The following is a 23,771-nucleotide window of genomic DNA, read 5'->3' on the forward strand; positions in this document are numbered from 1 at the left end:
AGGAAGAAATCATCCATTTTTTTTCTTTAATCCTGGCCAATACCCATAATTTAATCTTATTCTCTCTCTTCCGTTTATTAGTGATATTACCTCTTTTTTTTTTATTTTTACATTTTTTTTTTCAGTTCTCTCAGGCCAGTCGCACCACAGCCCCTTGAAAAGATCGGTGTCCCTTACCCCGCCCATGAATGTGCCGAACCAGCCGCTAGGACATGGGTGGATGTCTCATGAAGATTTGAGAGCTCGAGGATCGCAGGGTGTTTCATCTGATCATGCCCCTCTGTCTCCCCAAAGCAGCGTGGCCTCTTCGGGGAGTGGGGGCAGTGAGCACTTAGAAGACCCCTCTGCTGCACGTAATACATTCCAAGATGAAGGAAGCGGGATGAAAGGTGAGTGTAGTAGGTTCCCCTTCTAGGTAAACGGCCTGTTCTTTACAATGGGCAATGTAAAACCAGATTACAGCAAGAACTGCAGTGTAAAGCATGAGGCAAGCATGCATGAGCTAATGAGACAGGAGATGTGAAGTGAGGGAGCACTACAAAAGCCCCAAGGATTTTATGGTCACACATACTGGTATATCACATTGTCTGGCTTTCTGCCACTAGTAAATAGGCATTTGGGCCAAGACGCGTAACTAGAGTCCAATTAGCCCCCCATCTGCATGCGTGTCAGATGTATAGGCCTCCGTAGTGTTCTAGAGTCATGCCTATCTATCTTCCCCATGTAATAATGTTCCCTTTCTGTAATCCTCTCCCCACCTCCCGTCCTGGGCCCATTACTGTAATAATGTCCCCTGTCCCGGGCCCCTTTCTGTAGTCTTTTCCACCCACTACCATAACCACCACCCCCGTCCTGGGCCCTTTTCTGTAATGGCCACCCATCCAGGGCCTTTTTCTATAAGAACGCCCCTTCTCCCCCCCCCCCTTCCCAATCCCTGACGCCCTTCTGTAATGTCTCCCCTACACCTCCCAATTCCCCTTCCCGGGCCCCTTCCTGTCATAATGTCCCCCCCCCCCCCAGGCCCCATTCTGTAATAGTGTCCCCCCTGTCCTGGGCCCCTCTCTGTAATAATGTTCATCCCCCGTCCTGGGCCCCTTTCTGTAATAATGTTCATCCCCCGTCCTGGGCCCCTTTCTGTAATAATGTTCATCCCCCGTCCTGGGACCCTTTCTGTAATAATGTTCATCCCCCGTCCTGGGACCCTTTCTGTCTGTAATAATGTTCAGTTTCCCCCTGTTCTAGTCCCCTTTCTGTTATAATGTCCGTTCTACCTCTTTTCAGACACATGAAGAAAAAAACGATTTCTCTTACCTTCCTCCTCTGCTATAACATGCGACGCCCTCTGCATTGCTACAGATGGGCGCCTTACAAAAACAGCTTGGTAGCAACATAGTCATTTGCTGTGGAAGTGGCATTGATGGCCATGCGCAATTTCCACTGAAAGACTTGACAGAATTTGCATGGCTCCAGCCAGGCTCTCTGCCCCGTGTACAGATTTGTCTCATCCTTACATGTGTGCACCATCTTTGATCCATGCGTTTTATCTGAGAGGTCACATGTGTTGGGTCTGAGATTCCTTATCTGACAGCTGCGAGATTTCATGCCCCCTGAATGACCCGGGTTGCAAGTGGTCTTGGGGTAGACTCTGAGGAGGAGCCATGTTTGCTATAAAAAAAACTCCCCTGGAAGCTGGGTGAAGTTGTGCCGTTTGCAATTCGACAATTAAACTAATGGGTTCTAGCTGCTAGTGGTACATTTACTTCTATCGAACGCTTCCAGAATGCTTCAAGCCAGCGGAGGGGCACACGAGGACGTCTGCTGAGAGAAAGGGGAAAATGGCTGAAACACAAATATTTCTTATTAATCAGGAGAATGTATTTTATTTTTTTTAATTCTGTAATTTTATTTTTATTTTGCAATCTTTCTATTTATGCTATATGTCCCCCCCCCCCCCCCTTCCATACTGTGAATCACTTTTCTGAATTTCAAAAAGTGGAACGAACAGTCCTGGACACTCTGGGCACATAGGTCTTCACACCCGAGGGTCCGCTCCCGGCACCAGACTCCTCTGTCCTCACATGCTGCACGTCTCCTGTCTGTCTTCAGGTCACATTGCTTCAGTATATTCATCGTTTTAGGGTTATTTATACATGGAATAATTTTAGGCAATGTTACAATGTCCTCACTTCTGAACATAAACAGTAGGAAATGTATATAGACTCTTCATTACTACATAATACGGCTGCTGGGAAATCAGAGCCTCCATTGTACACTTGCATAATTCCACACAAACGCCTTTATAAGTCCATGAGGTGTGTTGGTCGCCATTGTCGTCTGCTGTGTTGTGTCCATTGCATGACAAATACAAACAACGTCCAATGAGCCCCACTGTCTTACACTAGGATCTTTCTCATTCTGTCAAGAATTGTAAGAACAATTAGAGCTGCATGCTTCCCTAATTTTTTTTTATTAATTAGGATGGATTCTGAAATTAAGAATCCTGATACATTTGTCACCAGATTTCACAATAAAAACTGCATTCGTTAGTAAATGGATATCTGATCTGATGAGGCTAGTGTACTTATTATGAATGTCTATATGAGTGTGGCTGTATACCGTAATTATATTTCAATCCACTTAGATAGATTTGTCAGGCCCTCAGTCTTCCTCCTCACTGCTACTGTGGCTGCTGAATCTCCATCTCCTTTGGCTAATGGACAGCCCCTCAGTGTTCTGCCTCCCTGCTGCTGTTGAATCTCCACCTACCTGGTCTGATTGACAGCCCCTTAGTGTTCTGCCTCCCTGCTGCTGCTGAATCCCCCCCCCCCCCCCCCCTGATTCTGATTGACAGATCCTCAATGTCCTTCAATCCTAATCCTGCTACTGAAACCTCACACTGCGAAGTACAAGCTATAGCGGTCAGGCAGGGGGCGAAGACTAAAAACACTGGACTCAAGCTCATTTGATTTGACTCATAACAAGCTCGTTTCAGTTTCTGTATAATAGTCAGTTTTTCATTTTCATAGTAAGTACTCCAGCCTTATTGGGTCTAAGATCTTTCTAATGTGAAGAATCTAATGATTTGTGTGGGAATCCTTTTTGTTGGCTGATTTGCATTGAGTTCCACCAAACACTTGTTTTGCAGATGTGCCCGCGTGGCTCAAAAGTCTTCGTTTGCACAAGTACGCAGCCCTGTTTTCTCAGATGACTTATGAGGAGATGATGTCCCTCAATGAGTGTCAGCTGGAGGCTCAGGTACGCCAAGATTTTTTCTTTTAATTCTATTACTGTGATAAACTTGTCAGGACATGCTGAGAGTTGTAGTGTTGCAACAGCTGAGGGACCCCAGGTTGCGTAGAGCTGCATGTGATGGCTTCTTGCTGGGTCCTGAGTAGAAATCACTGGTGCAGAAAGTGGTTGGGCTACTAGGTTTTTTATTCTGGGTGGTGGGCATGGAGCTAGTCCTATCACAGGCAGACTTGTATGTTTTGGGGAGTTTGGTTTTTCGAGATTTTTATAAAAAAAACAATATATATATTTTTTGTTCCCATTATTTCAGAATGTTACAAAAGGTGCAAGGCACAAAATAGTCATCAGTATCCAGAAGCTGAAAGAGCGGCACATTCTGCTGAAGTCATTGGAAAGGGTAAGTGTTCCCATGGGACTCACTGGTAAGAGTTCCCACCGGTCCAAGATCCCTCAAAGGTGATGATTAAGTGTCTTCTGTGCTGATTGTGGAAGTGGGCATCCATGTATCTCATCAGCATCATCTTACATTGCACAGGACATCCTAGAAGGGGGCAACCTGCGGGGGCCGCTCCAGGAGCTGCACCAGATGATACTCACACCCATCAAATCCTACTCCGCACAAAACTCCACTGCTGAAAACCACAGCCGGGAGTCGGACCCTCAGTCGTCATTACTAGGCACTGAGGGTCAAGGATCAGAAAGCAAAGACTCTGCTTCTGGAGGAATTCAGCAGCACCATATGGGCAACCTAGAGGGCGAAAGTGGGGGCGTCCCTTTACCTGAAGGGGATCTTCCAGGACAGTTCACAAGGGTAATGGGTAAAGGTAAGCAATGCAAACCTAGAAGCATAAACTTTAAAAGGGTTTCATTAAATGACTTTCCAAGAAGGTCCATCTTTTGTTCCCCCAAAAAATGGCACTACTTCTGTCTAGGTTGATTGTGGTATTGCAGTTTAACCCCATTCGCTGCAGCTGAGTTGCAATACCAGACACAACCACTGGGCAGGTGTGGTGCTATTTTTGGAAGAATCCTGTAACTTTGTTCCCATGTGGTAGCAATAGTGGTTGAGCATGGTCTCCCCCTGAGAAATAGGAATATCAGCCATGTTTATTTTTTCTCATATTATTGACCTGTCACCATTTATTATCCTGTTTGTGTTTTTTTTCCCCAGTTTGTACTCAGCTCCTGGTGTCTAGACCAGATGAAGAGAACATTAGTTCGTATTTGCAGCTGATTGACAAATGCCTTATTCATGAAGTAAGTGACACTCTCAAGTTATCCCCTATCCAACTTTCCAGTCTCCATTCACGCAGGGATCTTCCGAGCCCCTTCTCTTTGGATTGTTTGGGCCACAGCAGCTGGACCCCAGTGATCGGAAAGTTATCACCTAACCTGTGGATAGTGAATGACTTTTAAACTTGAGAACACTGCTAATTAAAAAGGATTGTCCCATAAAATAAATATATTCTCTGTCCACAGGATTAGATCAGATGACAAAAAGACTGACTGGCACTTCAGGTGCATACTAGGAGCAGCTACCTCCATATACAAAAAACACAAAAGTTGCACTCTGTAGTGCTTTAGTGTTTATTGTTTATCACAGGATTGGATCGCTTAAGGGTCTGGCCACTGGGACCACCACTAGTCAAGTGTGTATATATAGTGGTAGTGAGTATGTGTGACCACTGCTCCATTCATTGTCTATAGGTCTGTTGGCCGCACATGCACACTACTGTGCCATTAATATGGGGAGCTTGGGGTGTTTCATTTAATTGGTGGGGGTCCAATCAATCAGTGACCCCACATGTATCCCCTATCCTGTATTCAGCTCCTATATGTTTATGGGATGAGACTTTTTTTTTTTTTTGCCCCACCGTATATGGGTGCTTGCCACGGTGCCCCACCGTATATGGGCGCTGGCCACAGTCGTTTTTTTGGGCCATTTTCATGATATCATTGGTGTCTCAGGTGAGGGTAGGTATAATTGATTGAACATTGTAATTCCACCACACACATACGCAGGTCCTGATTTAATTATTGCATTTGTGTCTGTATGTTTTTTTTTCTACTTTCTGTGGTTGTTTTTTTTTTTTTTGTTTTTCATCAAATTCTTCCTTTAGGCTGCACCTATTTTTCTTCTTTTTCCTCTGACTATTGTGTGAATTTTTTCCCTTCTAAAACCCGATGTTTGCAGTTGATTTTTATTATTTGTGATAATTCTAAAAAGTGTGCATAATATTTGCTAAACGTACTCGTGCAGCCTGGATTTTTTTTTTTTTTTTTTTTTTTTTTTCATTTATTTTGCCGTGTGTCATTTTGAAAAATTTGGTGCAAGAAATTGCACCATATACTTCAAAATAAGAATCTAAAAAGGACTGAAGTGGGGTAATAAGGGTCCTCTGGGAGAAGCCTTACCCCTTACACCCCAGTGGGGTAAGGGGGGATGCAAATCATGATGGCGGCACATAGTACACACGCACAAGCACTCGTGCTCTACTGTGCAGGCAGCTGGGAAGGAGGGTGGTCCCTGCAGACATCTTTGAACCACGGATGACCTCCGTAGCAATGCGCTCTTGAAAGTATCCAGAAATTCTCGTTTTAGGGAAGAAGGCTGCTTCATTAGATTTTGCCTATAGGAAAATCCTACCTGAGGTAGCAGAGCTGGTCCTAGCAAGATCTGCGTGTAATTTGTGTACATATTTGCTGGGATTTTATGTTTTTTAAACATTATATTTGTGTATCAGAAATCTGTTCCAATGTTGCAGATGCTTTCCATTGCATAGTGCTTTATTCTGGTGCAGTCCGATAAAATGATGTATTTGCACAGGCCTTTACAGAGACACAGAAGAAGAGACTGTTGTCATGGAAACAGCAAGTACAGAAGCTATACAGGTCTTTTCCACGGAAAACCCTCTTGGATGTTGCTGGGTACCGGCAGCAGAGAAAGTAGGTTGGGTTCAGATCCCCCGTGTGCTAGTTACCTTAGTGACTGCATTTCATCAGCTTGTTGGGAAACCCATCTCTGTCTGCAGGCTATGGGGTTTTTTCTTTTTTTTTTTTCTTTTTCTTTGCAGTAAAAATTCCTGAGCATACATTACAGCGCTGCCAGCGATCTGCAGGTCTGGGATTGGGAAGTTCTGCGCAGGAAAAGCCTCCAATCCTTTTTGCTTTGATTACTTCAATTAAAATTTATGACATTGATGTATTATTTTAGGAAAAGGATGAGGGGTTTCCTCGTCTCCCCCAGGCTGCAGCAGTAAGTCATTGAAATTTCAGCTGCATACACCAGCTCGGGGAATGTAAATCTCCATCACTTTTTTCTTTTTAAAGGAGAAGTACTCGTAAAATTCAAATTGCAATTTGTAGGCAGGTATGGTGCGGTTTTTGGAGAAAATGAGTTTCTCTAATTTCATTATACCCCTTTAATGTTGCAGCCATCTAGTTATTGCATGATAATGGCAACCAATGCAGTGTTTGGACACCCAATTGTGCTCAGACCCTCAGCTAACTCCTTCTGGCGTTCTGCTGTGATGGTAGCCCTCTAGTCCTTGCCTTTATTTCCATGCACAAGGAGGTTCAGTATGAACAGAAATAAGACCCAACTGCAATAAGGAATTGTAGCACTGCATATGATTGCAAGGAAGGAGCCCTCTCTGCTCGCTGAGGAGTAGCTGGAATAGGAAGTCGTAAAGGCAATGCTTTCTGGGAAAATGTGTGTAAATTATCGGCAGAAACTACAGATCTGTTCTATAGGGCCACCTATAGGTGTCACTAGACACTTTCCTTCTAGAAGAGAGCTAATTTACATAAATTAACCAGTGTTGCATCTGGGGCTACAATTTCTAAAAGGAATGTACTTTTGTTTTCCTGTGTCGATTTTGTTCTAAATCTCTAAATGTCTCCGTCACCAGGACCAGCGTTGATGTCTTCATTGGCAGCCGAGGGTTTGGACAGTCCAACTCGTTGCCCACAGCTGGATCTGTGGGGGCAGCAATAGCAAGAAGAAACCCCCGGCAGTTTCAGATCCCCTCCCGGAACCTCCCCAGCACACGACTTGGTTTGCTGGGTCCAAGCAGCCTCCTGGGGGTGACGCAGCGAACAACGTCCAACAATCCTGCAATGCTGAAGCAGGGGAGACAGGTTGGTGCACCAGAATATGCAAATTCATCTCCTAAAGGGAACATCTTTGGAGGGCTGCAGTACTTGGCGTGGGGCCAAATTCACTGATTCCAACTCTGCTTTCTTGATCTTGCCATAATAAAAAAACTATTTCTCCATCATGAGATGCCGGACTATTGGCGTTTTATAATGCTAGGCAGCTGTCTTTGCTGCAGTCTACCTGTGCAACAACTATGGAGCCCTAAAGAGTCGCTGCTCTTTGTGCAAAATATTCTTGGAGTTAGAAATGTAACATGTTCATGGGCTTCAATGCAAAATCTGCCCCCAACCTACCACGGGCTACTTATGCTGGTGTCTTATGGCAGGACATCTAAGGGGTAACGTTTCTGACATACCAGTGTGAGGAGGCTTATAAGCCATGCAATGCTCCTAGGAAATTTGCATATTATGGCAGGAGGGCATTGAGCCGGATATGACCCCTTCAAGCTACATGAGCAATCAGTGATATATAGAATGGGGCTAACCATCCCACCATACCCGCCTCCATTCCCCCAAATATTCAGTTATTTTTCAATTTATTTTTTTTGTGACACCAGTGTTCTTTTTCTTTTTTTTTCCACAATGTTTTGGAACCTAAATTACAAACACTACGACGCCACGATAAAATAAGTAGGAGACGTCCCTCCCGGACACATGATTACTTAACCATGTTCTATTTTTTCCACATGTCTGGATCCTTTTAAAGAAATAAAAAAAAAAAAAAAAGTAGTGAGAACAGACTGCAGGCATTTCCTGTGTTCCCTGCAGAGGGGGTACCAAAGGGGCCCGCAAAGTGACTTTAAGCTCTGGATCCAGGAGCGGACCAGGTGAAAAAAAACAGCTCCAGCTGGAAAAAAAAAAATGTACTTTTAGGTGGGAAGTATGGAGTTTGTCCTTACATAGTGGTGCTGGCCCTTTAAGAAAACATATTTGGCCAAAAGCTCCTTCTAACTACAGATGTGGAGTAAGAGCAGGCTTTTAATAAAACTATTTTTGGGGTTGATGTTGGTCCAGAGGTGTTACCTGGAATAATTAGGATCGGGATTACGAAGCCTAGATTTGTAAGATGCAATAATAAACTCCCTTTTCGTTATATCCCATACTGTCCGTTATATATAATGCCCGCTTTTTATGTAGTGCTCTACGTGGCCTATCGGGCTTTAATTAAACTCTATATTGCAGTTTATTGTCTTCTGTTATCAACTATTTCAAGCTAGAATTTGCTTGACTGTAGTGCTCTTCATGGGTTTACCCATAAGCAGGAATTTCAGGGCCCCATACTGGCAATATTTTCAGACCTTCCTGACATCCAGCTCGCCTCCACCCCTCTAGTCTTCCACAGTCCCACTGTCCACTCTTGGAAAAACTCCACATCTCCACCACGTCCTCACCAATCACACATATAGCCAGCAGTAGGGTTGAGCGTCTTTGACCTTTTTAGGGTCGAGTCATGTTTTGCGAAACCCGACTTTTTGAAAAGTCGAGTCGGACGAAATCGGCCGATTACTGCGAAAAGTCGAGGATCGGCCGGAACACGAAACCCTATGCAAGTCAATGGTTTTTTTTTTTGTTTGTTTGTTGTGTTTTTTTTTTTTCTCTCTCTCTCGCTCTCTCTCTCTCTCTCTCTCTCTCTCTCTCTCTCTCTCTCTCTCTCTCTCTCTCTACAGAAAATCTCGTGCTACACATTGCAAATCCCTACTGCGCACAAGCGATAAAATGATGATAGCCATGCACGCCCCTAACGCCTATGTCATCACTCTGCCCACACTCCTTCATTGGCTGAAAAAATGGCGCTAAACGCGTCATACGAAACGCGACTTTGGCGCCAAGATCGCGTACCGCATGGCCGACCCCACACAGGGATCGGGTCGGGTTTCATGAGACGCCGACTTTGCCAAAAGTCGGCGACTTATGAAAATGAACGATCCGTTTCGCTCAACCCTAGCCAGCAGCTTTTGTTTTGGCCAAAAGATTTTTTAAGTCACAACCACGACAAGGTAGACTCTTTTGGCCAGCCTTACTCTAACCTATTATATATTTTTTTTCTTTAAAGGAATGAGTCGCATACATTTTCTTTTAAAATTACCAATAATGCCACATACAAGGAATAAATACCGCTACACCATGACCACACAACATATTACCACTACATACTGACCAAGTACTACAATACTGATGGCTATGGTTAATAAAAAAAAAACACAATGCTAATATTACCACAATACACATGAGCACTGTATATAGTATACAGTGTATTGCGATAATGTGTACAGGTAATACAGTGATCACCAGTGACATTACACACAGGAGCTCTGAATATAGTGTCAGTGTACAGGTAATAGTGATACCCAGTGACATTATTCACAGGAGCTCTGTATATAGTGTAATACAGTGATCACCAGTGACATTATACACAGGATCCCCCTATATAGTATACAGTGCAAGTGTACGGGTAATAAACTGACTTGCCGGTGACGTCTAGTTGAAGGCCTTAATCTTTGCCTTTCTTCTTCACCCAGCGCAGTCAGCCATCACTTCTTCCAGCCAGGACTCATATCTGCAGAAAACGAGTTATCTAGAGCACTGCTTTCAGAGCACATTCCCCAATTTCTACAGTATGCAGCTGAATAAAGACGTGCACCCATTAATTTATAATTAGTTATTATGCAGCCCACCATTCCAAATATGAATTATAATCCACCACTGTGCCCCCACTAACTATAAATAGCCACTTTCCCACCCAATAAATATATAAATTAATTAGCCTTTCCCCCAATTCATTACCAGTCATTTACCAGTCACTTCATCCTCAACGCCCCCCACTCTGTACCTCCTGCTCCCCAATTCATTATATTTACATACCCCCCTCCATCCAAATTCATTGTCATGTCCTCTCTCCCATCCCCATCCTATATTCATTATCAACTGCCCTCTCCCACCCTCAATTTATCATCATTTGATGTGCGCCCCCCCCCCCCACACACACACTTTTCACTCTCAATTCATCATCATTTGCTGTCCTCCACCCCCAATTCCTCACAATCCGTCACCAGCACATCACAGAAGAGGCAGAGGGAGCCCTGGAGATGCACGACCATTTTGTTTTGATGGCTGTGCAGCACTAGGAAATCTCCCTGAGCTGAGATGTGTGCTGCCGATGGCGGGTCACGGTATATTATTATGATCTGGGGCCCGGTGAGCAGAATCAAGAGGGGGCCCACTAAGGGCAGTATTGCCCTGATCACGTCCCTGCCCATAGGTTGCCACACATGTGCCAGGGACTGGGCATGGTGCCTATTTGTGCAGTGTTCTTGACCCCATTTTGTACAATCTACTCACTTATGGGTCCTTCTTGGTTTTCCTAATAGAATCTGTGGTTTGCCAACCCTGGTGGGAGTAATAGTATGCCAAGTCGATCTCACAGCTCCGTGCAAAGAACGCGCTCACTGCCTGTTCATACCTCCCCACAGACAATGCTTATGTTTCAACAGCCAGGTAAGCGTGCTTCATGCTTAATATCTTATCTAAGGACTTGCATTTTTCTGATACACTGCTCCAAATCAACTTCATAGACCGAGACTAATGATAAAATTCTGCTTACCTGCAGCCACCACTAGTAGGAGCTCATTGCATTCTGTTTTATTACATTCAATATATATGGGAAGCTCCCCCTAGTGGTGGCTTCTGTAGATATATTTAGGCAGAGAACCTCCTAAATTATATTTATATATACAGTACAGACCAAAAGTTTGGACACACCTTCTCATATAAAGATTTTTCTGTATTTTCATGACTATGAAAAGTGTAAATTTACACTGAAGGCATCAAAACTATGACACGTGGAATTATATACTTAACAAAAAAGTGTGAACAAATGAAAATATGTCTTATATTCTAGGTTCTTTAACGTAGCCACCTTTTGCTTTGATGACTGCTTTGCACACTCTTGGCATTCTCTTGATGAGCTTCAAAAGGTAATCACAGGGAATGGTTTTCACTTCACAGGTGTGCCCTGTCAGGTTTAGTAAATGGGATTTCTTGCCTTATAAATGGGGTTGGGACCATCAATTATGTTGAGCAGAAGTCTGGTGGATACACAGCTGATAGTCCTACTGAATAGACTGTTAGCTGCTTTTTTCTTGCCATAATACAAATTCTCAGTAAAGAAAAACGAGTGGCCATCATTAGTTAAAGAAATGAAGGTCAGTCAGTCCAAAAAATTGGAAAAACTTTGAAAGTGTCCCCAAGTGCAGTGGCAAAAACCATCAAGCGCTACAAAGAAACTGGCTCACATGAGGACCGCCCCAGGAAAGGAAGTCCAAGAGTCACCTCTGCTTCTGAGGATAAGTGTATCCGAGTCACCAGCCTCAGAAATCGCAGGTTAACAGCAGCTCAGATTAGAGATCAGGTCAATGCCACACAGAGTTCTAGCAGCAGACACATCTCTACAACAACTGTTAAGAACAAACTATACACACAAACGCAGTCATAAGTCCAAATCTATGCAAAGTACAAAAAAAACTTTATTGATCACAACAGGCTAAAAAACAGCAAATCGGAAAGGTCCCCGTGCCGCCATCAGCACGTACACGAAAAGGAGCAGGGGTGGGTGCAAAAGGATATATCAGCAATATCAGTATAAAAAATGTCCAAATAGAATCCCCATCAGTGTATCAATACCGTCATTGATATATAATGCTAATAGCAGGTATCGGTAAAATAAGACAAAGGTACAAGGTATACATACCAAACAGCGTGACAGCACCAATGTGCGAGCACCCCACACCTGTCTACCCCGACGCGCGTTTTGGCAAATGCCTTTCTCAAGCCGAGTTCGCATCTGCGCACGCGCGGCATCCCGCGGCCATTTTCCTGAAGCCCCGGGCAGCAGAGCGCTCCATCTGCGCACGCGCAGCCTCAGGAAGATGGCCGCCACCACCGATAACAGGATTCACCCGGCTCTGCTGCATTACCGGGCTGCTGCATCACCTCACCGGGGAAAGGGACCCTGCTCACTGTGTCTCCTCATCCCCACACCTCTGCCGCCGCACCTCTGCCGCCACGGTAAGCCTGCATTGCGACTATTAAACACCCCCCCCATTTTCCCCCCTTTTTTGGGGGGGAAAAAGTGCGTCTTGTAGTCCGAAAAATACACTACTTCAAGATTGTTGGAAAACCATTTACGGTGACTACCTCTTGAAGCTCATCAAGAGAATGCCAAGAGTGTGCAAAGCAGTCATCAAAGCAAAAGGTGGCTACTTTGAAGAACCTAGAATATACATAATTCCACATGTGTTAATTCATAGTTTTGATGCCCTCAGTGTGAATTTACAAGTTTCATAGTTATGAAAATATATATAAATAAATATTGAAGTGAATGGACAGTGGTTTTGCAGCAGAAAATGTGCCTGCTACATGTGTTTTTTTGCCAATGCAAATTTTGCAACAATTTTACTTCTGTTGTATATTAAACTTAGTGTTATCATTAGAGCAAATGGTAACGATTGAATCAATTGGTGTGAAGTTTGCATAGTGTCTAATGATTTTTTTTCCCTCTATTCTGAGGGTACATTAAACCAGTGACTCTACAGCTGTTGTAATACTACAGGTCCCAGCATTCCCTGAGAGTCACTGTTTTGCAGCAGAAATTTGTAAAATTAGGCAAAAACGGCTTGCTTTTCTCTACCAGAACGTTAAATGCCAACTTCATCTCTGGATTTTCCACCTTTTTAATGTCTTATTCCTAATGATTTAATAATACACCTGTTGGTTTTTATATTTAGTGCTCCGTGGTACGGCCTCGTAATAGCAAATTCCTCATCCACGAGGGACTGATCGTGTGACGGAATTTCTAAAAATTCAAACATTGGGTCATTTTTTATTTTTTTTTTTCTCCATCTCTAGATTTTCCAATACCAGCAACTGAACCCGATATCAATAACCGTCTGGAATCGCTGTGTCTGAGTATGACTGAGCATGCTCTGAGCGGTAAGCATTGCAAATATAGCTCAGCTAAAAATACCCGGGGAGGAGACGGCCCAGAAGAGGAATGTCTGCCAGACGTAATACATGTACAAAATGTCTATTTTCTGGCTTTGCTTTGTAAATCCGGCCAATGAAATCACCACTTAGACTACAGAAGAGTCTGCTGTTTGGAGTCCTGCAGCAGGAAAGCTCTGGCGGTCCAGTGATAGAATGTCAGTCTGCAGCTGCCAAAGTCAGTTTTGTGGTGGGCCGAGGTATGTGAGGTTATTGCAAAGCAGGATCCGATGTAACAGCAAAACAACATGTCTGTACACTGTGTGATTGCAGGAGGGAGACGCACAAAACCCATTGCCATTGCTGAGTGCTGATTTGGTAAATTGGGTGCAGTTTTCCAGCCTGAGATCAATGGTGGGTCTCATAATTCCCTGCAGTCAGAAAGGACAGGGAAACTAGTGCAGATGGGGGGGCTGAAATTAGGAGCAAGGTCAGTCCACTAAAATCCACCAAATGGCAGTGTTTAAACCTCAGGCCCTTTGTGGTGAGTGCACAGGAGTGCATACCTGGTGTATTCCGAATCCAGAATTCCACAGACCGAAAATTTCTTGTGTATTAGTGTGTGGCCTTTCTTGTGCCCCTCTCTTTTTGTGCGGCTGTTCTCCCACAGGCCATTTCTCTGCCCCCCATACATGGCACTTTTGTGTGGCCTTTTATCCTGTGCTCCCCTTAGTGGTCTCTCACTGTACCCTCCCCCACTATCCTTGCTCATGCTTTTTTTTTTTTTTCCCTATGTGGCCATTATACTTGGCCTCTGCAACCCCTTTGCACATCCTTTTTCCCCCTACAATGCATCTCGTTCCTTTGCAACGTCTTACCACCATTGAGCAGCCTTCCTCTCTGAGACCCCACTTGTGCAGCCCTTTTCTCAGGTAACCCTGGCCTCTGTCTGCCATTCCCCTTCCTCTCTCCTGCATGGCATTTCTCTCTGTGACCCCCACCTTCCATGTTCTGGGGCCTCCTCCATCCTGGAGGTTTTGGAGTTCCCTAATGGCCATTCGGCAATACTATCTATCCCATGGTAATTTATACATGTAATCTTTGTGCCCACCTCCTCTATTTATGGGTGGGATGGTGGCCACCACCTAACATTTTGCTCTCTTTTCTAGCTACCCATCTAATTATCACACCTACTGAAGAAGAAACACCTTAGAAAATAAGGCTCCATTTATAGGCAAATAAAAACACGTTTATTTCAATTTATATTAAAAAGCAAAACCATCAGGGTAAGTAAAAAAAGATATAGACTGACGAGAACAGCACAAAATGAGGAAATATGGTGGTACAGCCTGGGCCAATACAGTGAAGGTACATACAAATACTAGTGTGTTTGGGTAATAAACCTGAAACGTATACATAAAATAGTTAATGATGACACATATATCCCATGTGGGTTTACCGAAGATTATGAGTAGCAGGAAAACTATTTTACCAAACCATTTTGAAGATATACTGGGCATAACGCTGTTTAATACATATCAATAAATGCAATAAATTAAAAATGGTTAAAGTCTTTGCATCCACAGAAAATTAAGCTATCAGAAGTATACTGGATAGTAAGAAATGCTCATGGTAGAGCATAGTTAATAGACAAATCCTGCAAATCATATAAGCATTCTTAATAAATATAAAGAGATAGCCTTCATGACCAATTAAATGAGCAAAGGTCCAGGCATCCACCACACCTGACACGCGTTTCGCATTGAAATGCTTCCTCTAGGGGTGGTTAGACACTGGTAAGGTACCTTTTTATAGTGCCAATAACTTATCAGAGAGGACAGGTGTGTAGTCCAAAAATCATGTGCTTTCCTCCATCTAGTGTTGACGCCGTTGTCTAGGTGATAATGGTATAACATAGAGAAGGCAGCCCGATACCCGGAAGTGATCAAAGTAGGCCCCATAAGCCGCAGCACCGCTGCCTACCAAGTGGTCAAATGACCATAAAGGGACCGAGTCAAGGCGACTAAGATAAAGAACTTCCCGTGATATCGCCGTGGATATACCACCATATTTCCTCATGTTGTGCTGTTCTCATCAATCTATCTTTTTTACTTACCTTGATGGTTTTGGTTTTTAATATATTGAAATAAACATGTTTTTATTCGCCAAATGCCTTTAAATGGAGCCTTCTTTTGTTAGGTATTTCTTTATCATGTTATTCTCTGTGGCTTACATTTAGGATATATGCCTTAAGTGTCTTATCACACCTACTGGCCTAACATGCAACAGCAATGAGGTTAACCTGAACTTTCCGTTGACCATTCACTGTCCTCAATACATTTTTTTTGTTTTTTTTTTGCAGATGGTGTAGACAAAACATCCACTATCTGATGCGAAACGGTACTTTGTGGCAGCGCTGGGCGTAACACACGGAACTGCTGGTGCAGTGTTTGGTTTTGCTCACTCTCTCTTCCCTGGATGCGCCAAACACAATTTTGCCTACACCCCCTTGTTATTGTAGAAGGACGGACGAGTGGAAGCATAACCTGAGCTTGCAAGGGAAAAAAATTGGCTATTTTGTTACTTTGTGAAATGAAAATATAAACTTTTTCCATTTGATCAGTTTCCTGAATGAAAAGCTTCATGTTATGAGCGGGAAACGCATGAAATGTGATTGGCAAGAAGTTTTGCTGCCACTGGACAAAACATGTCTGACCCATCACTGGGGACCTGACATGTGACCAAACAACGGAAGAAGGAAGAGGTTTTTGTTCTGCTGCATTTTTTTCCCCGATACATTTACAGTATTTTGAATTTGTTTTCCCCCTTAGTTAAAAAACAAAAAAGAAAAAACAACAAAAACACAAATTACTCATGTTTACAAGTTAAGGGTACATCGGTTCTTCAGGTATGCCTTCTGTATCTAAATATTCATAGATTTATTTTTTTTTTTTTTAATTATGAATAGCAGCCGGTTTGCGTCATGTAAGAGCCAAAATTTTCTTATGGAAATAGAAAGTGTTTTCAAGGTTTTGATTCTGGGGTCCCGCAGGGGCCATTATTTTTTTTTGTTAGATAGGCCTATGTGTAGCTAGCCATAGATATCAGAAGAAAGTCTGTCCTCTCTTGGATGGCACTGACCTGAATTGTTTGTAAAACAATTGGCATATTTAAAAAAAAAAATTCAACCAATTCATTTTGAAAAATAACAGTTAATTTAAAAATAAATCAAACTGGGTAAAAAAAAATTGGGGATCAAACTTCTAATGTCTATGGGCAGCTTTGTGGGGCCAATTAAGTCAGGGGTGAAGATTTGGGGTGTTTATGGAAAGTTGTGGAACGTGAAAAGAAGAAAAGAGCAGAGTTGTTTTTTTTTTCTTAGGTTTTTCTTATGTTTTTATTCTTTGTCTCTGAAAAAGACTTTGCTGAGCATCCTCGTCCTCTGCTTTATTTGCAATTGTATCATTTCAACGTTTTTATTGTGCAGTTTTGTTTTATTTTACCTTTTTGTGTATTTTTTTTTTTTTGAGGAGTACAAAGGCTATTCAGCTGTTGGTAGTTTTGAAATAAATGCTGCTGCTGGGATTTTAGTGCTGCTTATGGAGATTCGTACATAGATTTGCCAGAGGCAAGAAAAGTACTAATTCCGTACTCTAAAGTAAAACAAATATTGCTGCAATAACCCCACTGCATCTGCTAAATGACAGCGGCTTGTCATGGGATTCCAAAGTCTCCTGCTCATTCCTCCACTGGGCCATCCTTGGAGTAACTTTTTTTTTTTGTAATTTTTTTCCAAACTTAATGGCAAGCTTAGCCATGAACAATGTGATTATTAGCATAATTAATGTTTTGTACTAAGGGTTATTTTCCCTTGTAGTGGCCAAATGTCAGTGCATCTGCGGCCAGACTTAAACTGACGAGATGGGAGAAAATGGTGAATGCACACAGCGCTGTAGGTCCCTTAACCTGTTGTCTGGTGCTTCTGTGAGGTACCATAGTCATCGTCAGAGAAGCAATGCTTCTAATGGCATGCACTGGAACTTGCCATCATTTTATTTATTTAATTTTTTTTACAGATTAATTAGGAATTAATGAAGAAAAAGACAACCTTATAAAATGAAAGGGTCATGGTACAGTTTGAGCCCATAGCAGGCTGTGAGCAAAATACAACTAATATGGCTGTGTGCATGATATCGCCCCAAATGCAGCAAATACATTAACACATTCGACTGTTATTAAAAACATTCAAAAAGTTTTTTATTGGCTTCTGACTTTCTAGGAACAGATGCTCTTGCCATGTCATTGCATTAGACCTTACTGATGGAAGAACATATGTAACTATAGAATATCCATTCTCTATTTGACCATATTGTCAGTCCAATAAATTTTGTTTTTTATTGTCGCAAAAATTAGGACTTCATCCTATCAGGAAATACATTCCCAGAAAGTTTATAACAAATGCACGTACCTGAAATCTCCAAAACAAGGTGGTGAAATAAAAAGAAACCTACAACTTCTGTGAGTGGCACATAACCCACGTTACGTGCTATATCGATGTGTTCTATATATTGGCAAAATCAAACTTGACTTCCCTTATTCTGTCAGAAAAGGAAATTATTATTTTTTTTTTAGTCTACAATACAATTTTTATGTAATGGCAAATATTTTTTGCCCCTTAAAGTATGTTCACATGGCGTCTTCACGGACACCCTCTTGGTAGCCACATTTGGCTAAGCCCTATTGAACAGGGCTAATCTGCATGCATTTCTGCAGCACCGCAAACTTGCAGATATTAGCAGATTTTTCTATTTCTGTATGAAGAAGAATCAGCCATGTGAACATAGCTGTCATATCTAGCACCCATCATCTTCATACTGCACAATGTATATATAGTCTGGAGGCTATATTTTAGTGGAGAGATGCTATATATTGAAGGTGCTATATAATTTTGACAGATGCCATGTATTATTATTATTTTTTTTTTTATTATTGTGACAATCCCCTTATAATCAGAAATGACCTAACTGCGGGTCAGTGGTAGTCCCAATTTTGTACCTTTGTAATAATTGACATTTTATGGCAAGTTATAAAGGTATTTTGGGGAAAACCCCTCTAAAATGGCACAATAGTATTTTATAGTTAATTTTCAGATATGGAAGAGAATTGATGTCATACATGGGTGGCATTTTTTTATTTTTTTTTTAAATTTAGGAGGCCATTTTCTTCTTTTCCTCTCCAACTTAATTGGATCCATCGTGGATGTTTACTTCACAATGTTTGAGTAAATTACCCCCTTGGGCCCAGTGCCCTCCAAGATCTCCTTTTATGTGTCTGTGACAGGAGCTGCTTTGGAGGTGGCTGTGGACCCCTTAACTCTAGGACTCGAGGACCCCCTGTGCAGCTGCACAGGTTGCGCCAATAGTGTGCGCGTCTCTGTTTAGGCAGATGTCCTACAAGTATTTTGTGAGATGAAAGATTGCATAGAAGAGATGAATCAATAATAGAGGGGTTATCAGGGCCTCGGTTATCAAAACTATCAACTTTGTTGCCCATAGAAACCAGTTAGATCTCTGCTTTCATTTCTTAAGCTTCCCTGATAAATGAAAGCTGACCTCTTATTGGTTGCTAAGGGCAACAAGACCACATTTAGACAGTTTTGTTCACTGAGGCCTTAGCAGTAAAAGTGGCTGTGTTGCTGCCCATAGCAACTAATCAGAGCTTGGCTTTTATTTTTGAATCTGCTCTAGAAAAATGAAAGCCGAGTTATGTTTGGTTGTTATGGGCAGCAAAGATAGTCTTACTCTCAGACAGCTTTGATATTTGAGGCTAGGCCAGTAAAACTGTCCATGCTGGCCATACCAACCAAAGCTCACCCGTCCTTTTCCAGGACCGATTTTTAGTAATGAAGGTAAAGCTATGATTGGTTGCTATGGGTTACACTGCCAGTTTCATTGCTTAGACCTCAATGGTCTAAACTGCCTTACAGTAAAATTGGTCTGTTACCCATACCAACCAATTAGAGGCTGGCTTTCGTTTTTACAGAGCAGTTTAAGAAATGAAAGCAGACTTCCGGTTGGTTGCTAAGGGCAACAAAGATTATGGTTAGGCCTAAATGATTAAACTGCCTCATGGTAAAATGGTCTTTGTTACCCGTAACAACCAATCAGAGGTCAACTTTCATTTCTTAAACTGCTGTGGAAAAATAAAAGCTAAGCTCTGATTGGTGGTTATGGGCAATTTAAAAGAAAAAAAAAATCTTAACTTTTCCCCCAAAATAAAAAAATTCTGTGGATAAATTGTGCCAAATACACATACTGAAAGGACTAGAGAACTGTGTTTTAACCTCTAAGATCCATCTGGGGAAATAAAATTATATTTGTCTGTCCTTCCTTTTTATGCCTTAAAGGGATTGTCCAAGATTAGAAAAACATTGCTTCTGTCTTCCAGAATCACAACGCTTGTCTATGGGGTTGTGGCTGGTATTAGGCTATGTGCACACGCTGCGGATTTTGCTGCGGATGCGCAGCGGTGTTGACGCTGCAGATTCGCAGCAGTTTTCCATGAGTTTACAGTACCATGTAAACCTATGGAAAACAAAATCCGCAGTGCACATGCTGCAGAAAAAAACGCGCGGAAACGCTGCGTTGTTTATTCCGCAGCATGTCAATTCTTTGTGCGGATTCCGCAGCGGTTTACACCTGCTGCTCAATAGGAATCCGCAGGTGGAATCCGCACAAAAAATGCAAAAAAAAGCTGTAAATCCGCGGTAATCCACAGTGCGGTTTACCTGCCAATTTAACAAAATCAGTCCAGAAAAATCCGCAGGACTTTCCGCAATGTGTGCACGTAGCCTTACAGTTCAGCTCCTTTTTTGAGTGAATAGGCTTGAGTTGCAATGCCACATACAACCTGTAGCCAGGCATGGCGCTGTTTGTAGAAAGAAGCTGCCGTGTGTTTGCAGTTTTTTGCAACTAATCATCATACCTTTTCCTATGGCTGGTAACAATACAATTTTTGCATAAAAATTTGCCACACGGTGGCTGCTTCTTTTTTTTTTATTTATTTATTTTTTTTTTTTCATATAAGATTTATGAAGTTGTTTTTTTTTTCTGGTCAGTGTTCAAAAAAAAAAAGTGTAAAAAAATATATATTGCTAATTTCAGATTTATTCATTTTACTTGCAGCAAAATAGAAAGTCTATTTTTGTTCCCAGGGGTCCTGTATTGACTGCAGGTTTAAAAGAAAAAAATAAATAAATACATGAAAAAAGGCGTGAATTATTTATAACGTAAATGTGCTGGAGGCGCTAGAGTCTATTTAAAGTGGCAGTGCCTTTATTTCTTTGTACTTTTTTGTTGTGCTTTTTTTTTTCTTTTTTTTTTTTTCTTTAAAGCTAAGCTGTTATAGTGGTATATCATCTCTGCTGGCTTTTTAAATATACCTTTATAGGAAAAGTTTTTGCCTTATCTCTGGTGCTTTATATCCATAGTGGTTTATTAAACAAAGAAAACCGTGTTCTCAGATGTACCAAAAAGCATTTTTTTAATCGATGTTGCTGCTTGTATAAAAAAAATTATTTTCTTTGCTTGCCATTTTAACTTAATTTGTCTGAAGGCAAACAGTTCTTTTTTTTGTTTTTTTTTTGTTTTGTTTTTTTTGTTCTTTGTTTCTTGAATTTTTATTTTCTAATGCAAACCTGACTACACAAGTGATATATATTTATATACATATATATTACACACATTACAGTAGTATTATAATAGTATTCTACCCTTAGGCTGCTAGGGAATTAAGAAAAAAAAAACCTGCCCCCTAGTGGCCTTCAGAGCTACGGCAGACAGTGTTTTTTGTTAAACTTTGCTGTTCTTCCACTGTATTTTGTGATGGTGTTTTGTGCTTTTTTTTTATACTTTTTAATTTTTTTTTTTTTACTTAACACTAGTTTACTCCAAGTAGGCTTCTGAATATGTTGTAGAACAATATATTTAAGCCAAACCAGAATGCCAAGGAATTTACTACTCATTTCAGTGCCATTTTAAAAGCTGCTTCTTGGCAATGGTCCAGTATCCTATTTAATAACCGATTATAATTACAAAATTTTATATATATATATATATATATATATATATATATATATAATATATTTCATTTTTTTGAGGGTGTAGGAAATGATGGGAAACTTACAAAAAGAAAAAAAGCCTGTGTACATGATTATTCCTCCTTGTTTCAAAATTTGTGGTTTTATCCCTAAAATTCCTCTGCTTGCTTGTCTTCTGGAATTTAACGAAGCTAGTTAGCAAACATTAGGACTTGTTTTTTGGGGGGTTTTTTCTTACACTTTTTCTCAAAGGTAAGAAATGCTGCACAAGCATAGGAAATGAGATTTCTGAAATCTCATGAAAAATGCTGCTTATTTTTTCCATGCAGATTTGAACCACCAGTGTTTTGTTTTTTTTGTTTTGTTTTTTTAAATCTGCAGCATGTCAATTCCTTCAGTGTTTTTGCAGCATTTTTCACCCATTCAAACAAATAAGAATAAGAAATGTAAAACAAAAAAACGCTAAATAAACAGATAAATCTGCTGCAATTGCTCAACATCTGCACATACCGTTAAACATAAGTCATTGTGTTGCATTTCTCGGAAGGGGGGGGAACCTATAGGGCGTTCTCTGGACTTTTTAAATATTGATGGTCTATCATTTAGCTAAGAACACCAATGTTTAGTTGGTTGGTATCTGATATCTGGGTCTCTGCTGGCCAAGACCACAAGGGACCTACAGTGATTGTGCAAGAGCGAAATCTTTATTGAAACGATCGGACACTGGTAGTGTATTCTTAGGATAGACCATCAACATTCAAGTCCCAGGAGAACCCACAGTTTTAGTAAACTATTTAAAATCAGCCCTCTGAGGGCAATAGCAATGATTTAGATATAGGGATATATATATATATATATCTCATTGATATATATTTATACTTTTATTTGAAAGGCTACTAACCTTCGTGTTATCATATACAAATGTTTATTTTCTTGGGGTGTTCTATTTCTCCTTGTGGAGAACAAACTGCCGTGGCTCTGTTCTCTGGTAAGGCTATGTACCGTAAATGTGCTCGCCTCCAGAAAGAGGCATGCAGTCTCCCAAGTTTTATCTATAGGTAGCAACCCTGTCAGTCAAAGTCTCGAATCTAATGAAATATTCTCTTTTCATAATTTTGGAAAAAGTCTTTCAACCCAGTTAACCACAGTGTAAGCCCTGAGTTTAAAGTTACAGTTGTCATTAACTTCTTTTCACTATAATCTGTATAGTGAAAACACTTTTTGGGGTATGTTTGATGGAAAGGCCTAAAAATATGGTTAGTGTGCCTTTTGATTTGCTGGAAAGGGATTCAGAAAGTGCTTTGGTCTTATTATCCTTACCAAATATCTATATATCTATTTATATTTCATTCCAGAATATCAGATCAGAATAGAAAGTAGGTTTTCGGCATTCTCAAATGTGTCTTTGTCTGGCCCTGACTGCTATAAAGGCTTCTTTGGGTGCACTCTATAGGCAAAGTCCATAGTTCTTGCACTCAATACCCCGTCATTGCAATCTTTTTATGGTCAAGATACCGGGATCTGTAATCCTGCAATTATTCAGAGTACCTAGACCGTGACCAATGGGTTTTTGCACAACCTAAATGCCCCTTAGAAGGTGCTCTGGAAGCACCCAAAATGGACTACCTGTGGTCCAAGTGTGAGTGGACCTTTAGTGAGGTTCAGGGCAATCCTTTCCGTACACAGAAGGGGTGGTGGTCATTATTTGGGTCAGATGTATATCTTTGAGGCACTGGTGCCCAGCAGCATTATGGGGCTCAGTGCTGCCAATATTTGTTTAGACCGTGAAGTGATTGCCGATACGTACATGTGATGGCAGCAGGCGCTCCGTGTGTATGGCATTGCCAATCTAGCCAGCAGAGCTGGTTTCAAAATAGGCTTTGGCCTTCTGACCTTCAGCGGCCTTTTGGCACTGACCAAGTGCAGCCTTATTTACTTGTGTGCCACAGTAGAGCACCCATCTCCAAGCTCTGCCAACATGGAGGATAACGGTAGCGTTCTCTAGTGTGATAATCATACTACGGTGAACCCAACTGAGGCTTTTTCTTTGAATGTGCCTAATTATAATCATGCAAAAATTATAAATTTGCACTCAGCTGTAGCAACACTAAAGTTAATTTTATATAAATCATTACAGATTGCAAAGTGAGTTTTATTTTCTTGTATTTCTTTACGTAACCCCTTTGGTTGCCTGAAAGGTCTGAGCGGCGTCGCATTAGCGGCCTCTCCGGACAGCCCGCAGGTTAACGGATGATATGTGTCAATTCCTCTGGCAGGAATACAGAGA

General features: G+C 41.5%; 1 protein-coding gene across 2 annotated transcripts in view; it reads left to right on the forward strand.

Moving 5' to 3' along the window:
• The window catches only part of SAMD4A (sterile alpha motif domain containing 4A), a 116,177-nt gene extending 99,203 nt beyond the window's left edge, over positions 1–16,974 (forward strand). Inside the window, exons 4-13 of one of the 2 annotated variants that reach the window (XM_077269881.1) lie at positions 126–389; positions 3,146–3,255; positions 3,560–3,646; positions 3,785–4,073; positions 4,421–4,506; positions 6,077–6,195; positions 7,161–7,389; positions 10,776–10,902; positions 13,312–13,395; positions 15,749–16,974. In XM_077269881.1, the coding sequence (XP_077125996.1) occupies positions 126–389; positions 3,146–3,255; positions 3,560–3,646; positions 3,785–4,073; positions 4,421–4,506; positions 6,077–6,195; positions 7,161–7,389; positions 10,776–10,902; positions 13,312–13,395; positions 15,749–15,777 (1,424 nt within the window). In that variant the 3' untranslated portion in view covers positions 15,778–16,974. The remainder of the gene's footprint in view (positions 1–125; positions 390–3,145; positions 3,256–3,559; positions 3,647–3,784; positions 4,074–4,420; positions 4,507–6,076; positions 6,196–7,160; positions 7,390–10,775; positions 10,903–13,311; positions 13,396–15,748) is intronic. The other variant, XM_077269889.1, reaches the window with a different exon arrangement.
• Positions 16,975–23,771: the final 6,797 nt, after the last annotated feature.

This window comes from Ranitomeya variabilis, chromosome 1, assembly GCF_051348905.1.
Source record: "Ranitomeya variabilis isolate aRanVar5 chromosome 1, aRanVar5.hap1, whole genome shotgun sequence".
In the NCBI taxonomy this organism is placed as follows: Eukaryota; Metazoa; Chordata; class Amphibia; order Anura; family Dendrobatidae; genus Ranitomeya; species Ranitomeya variabilis.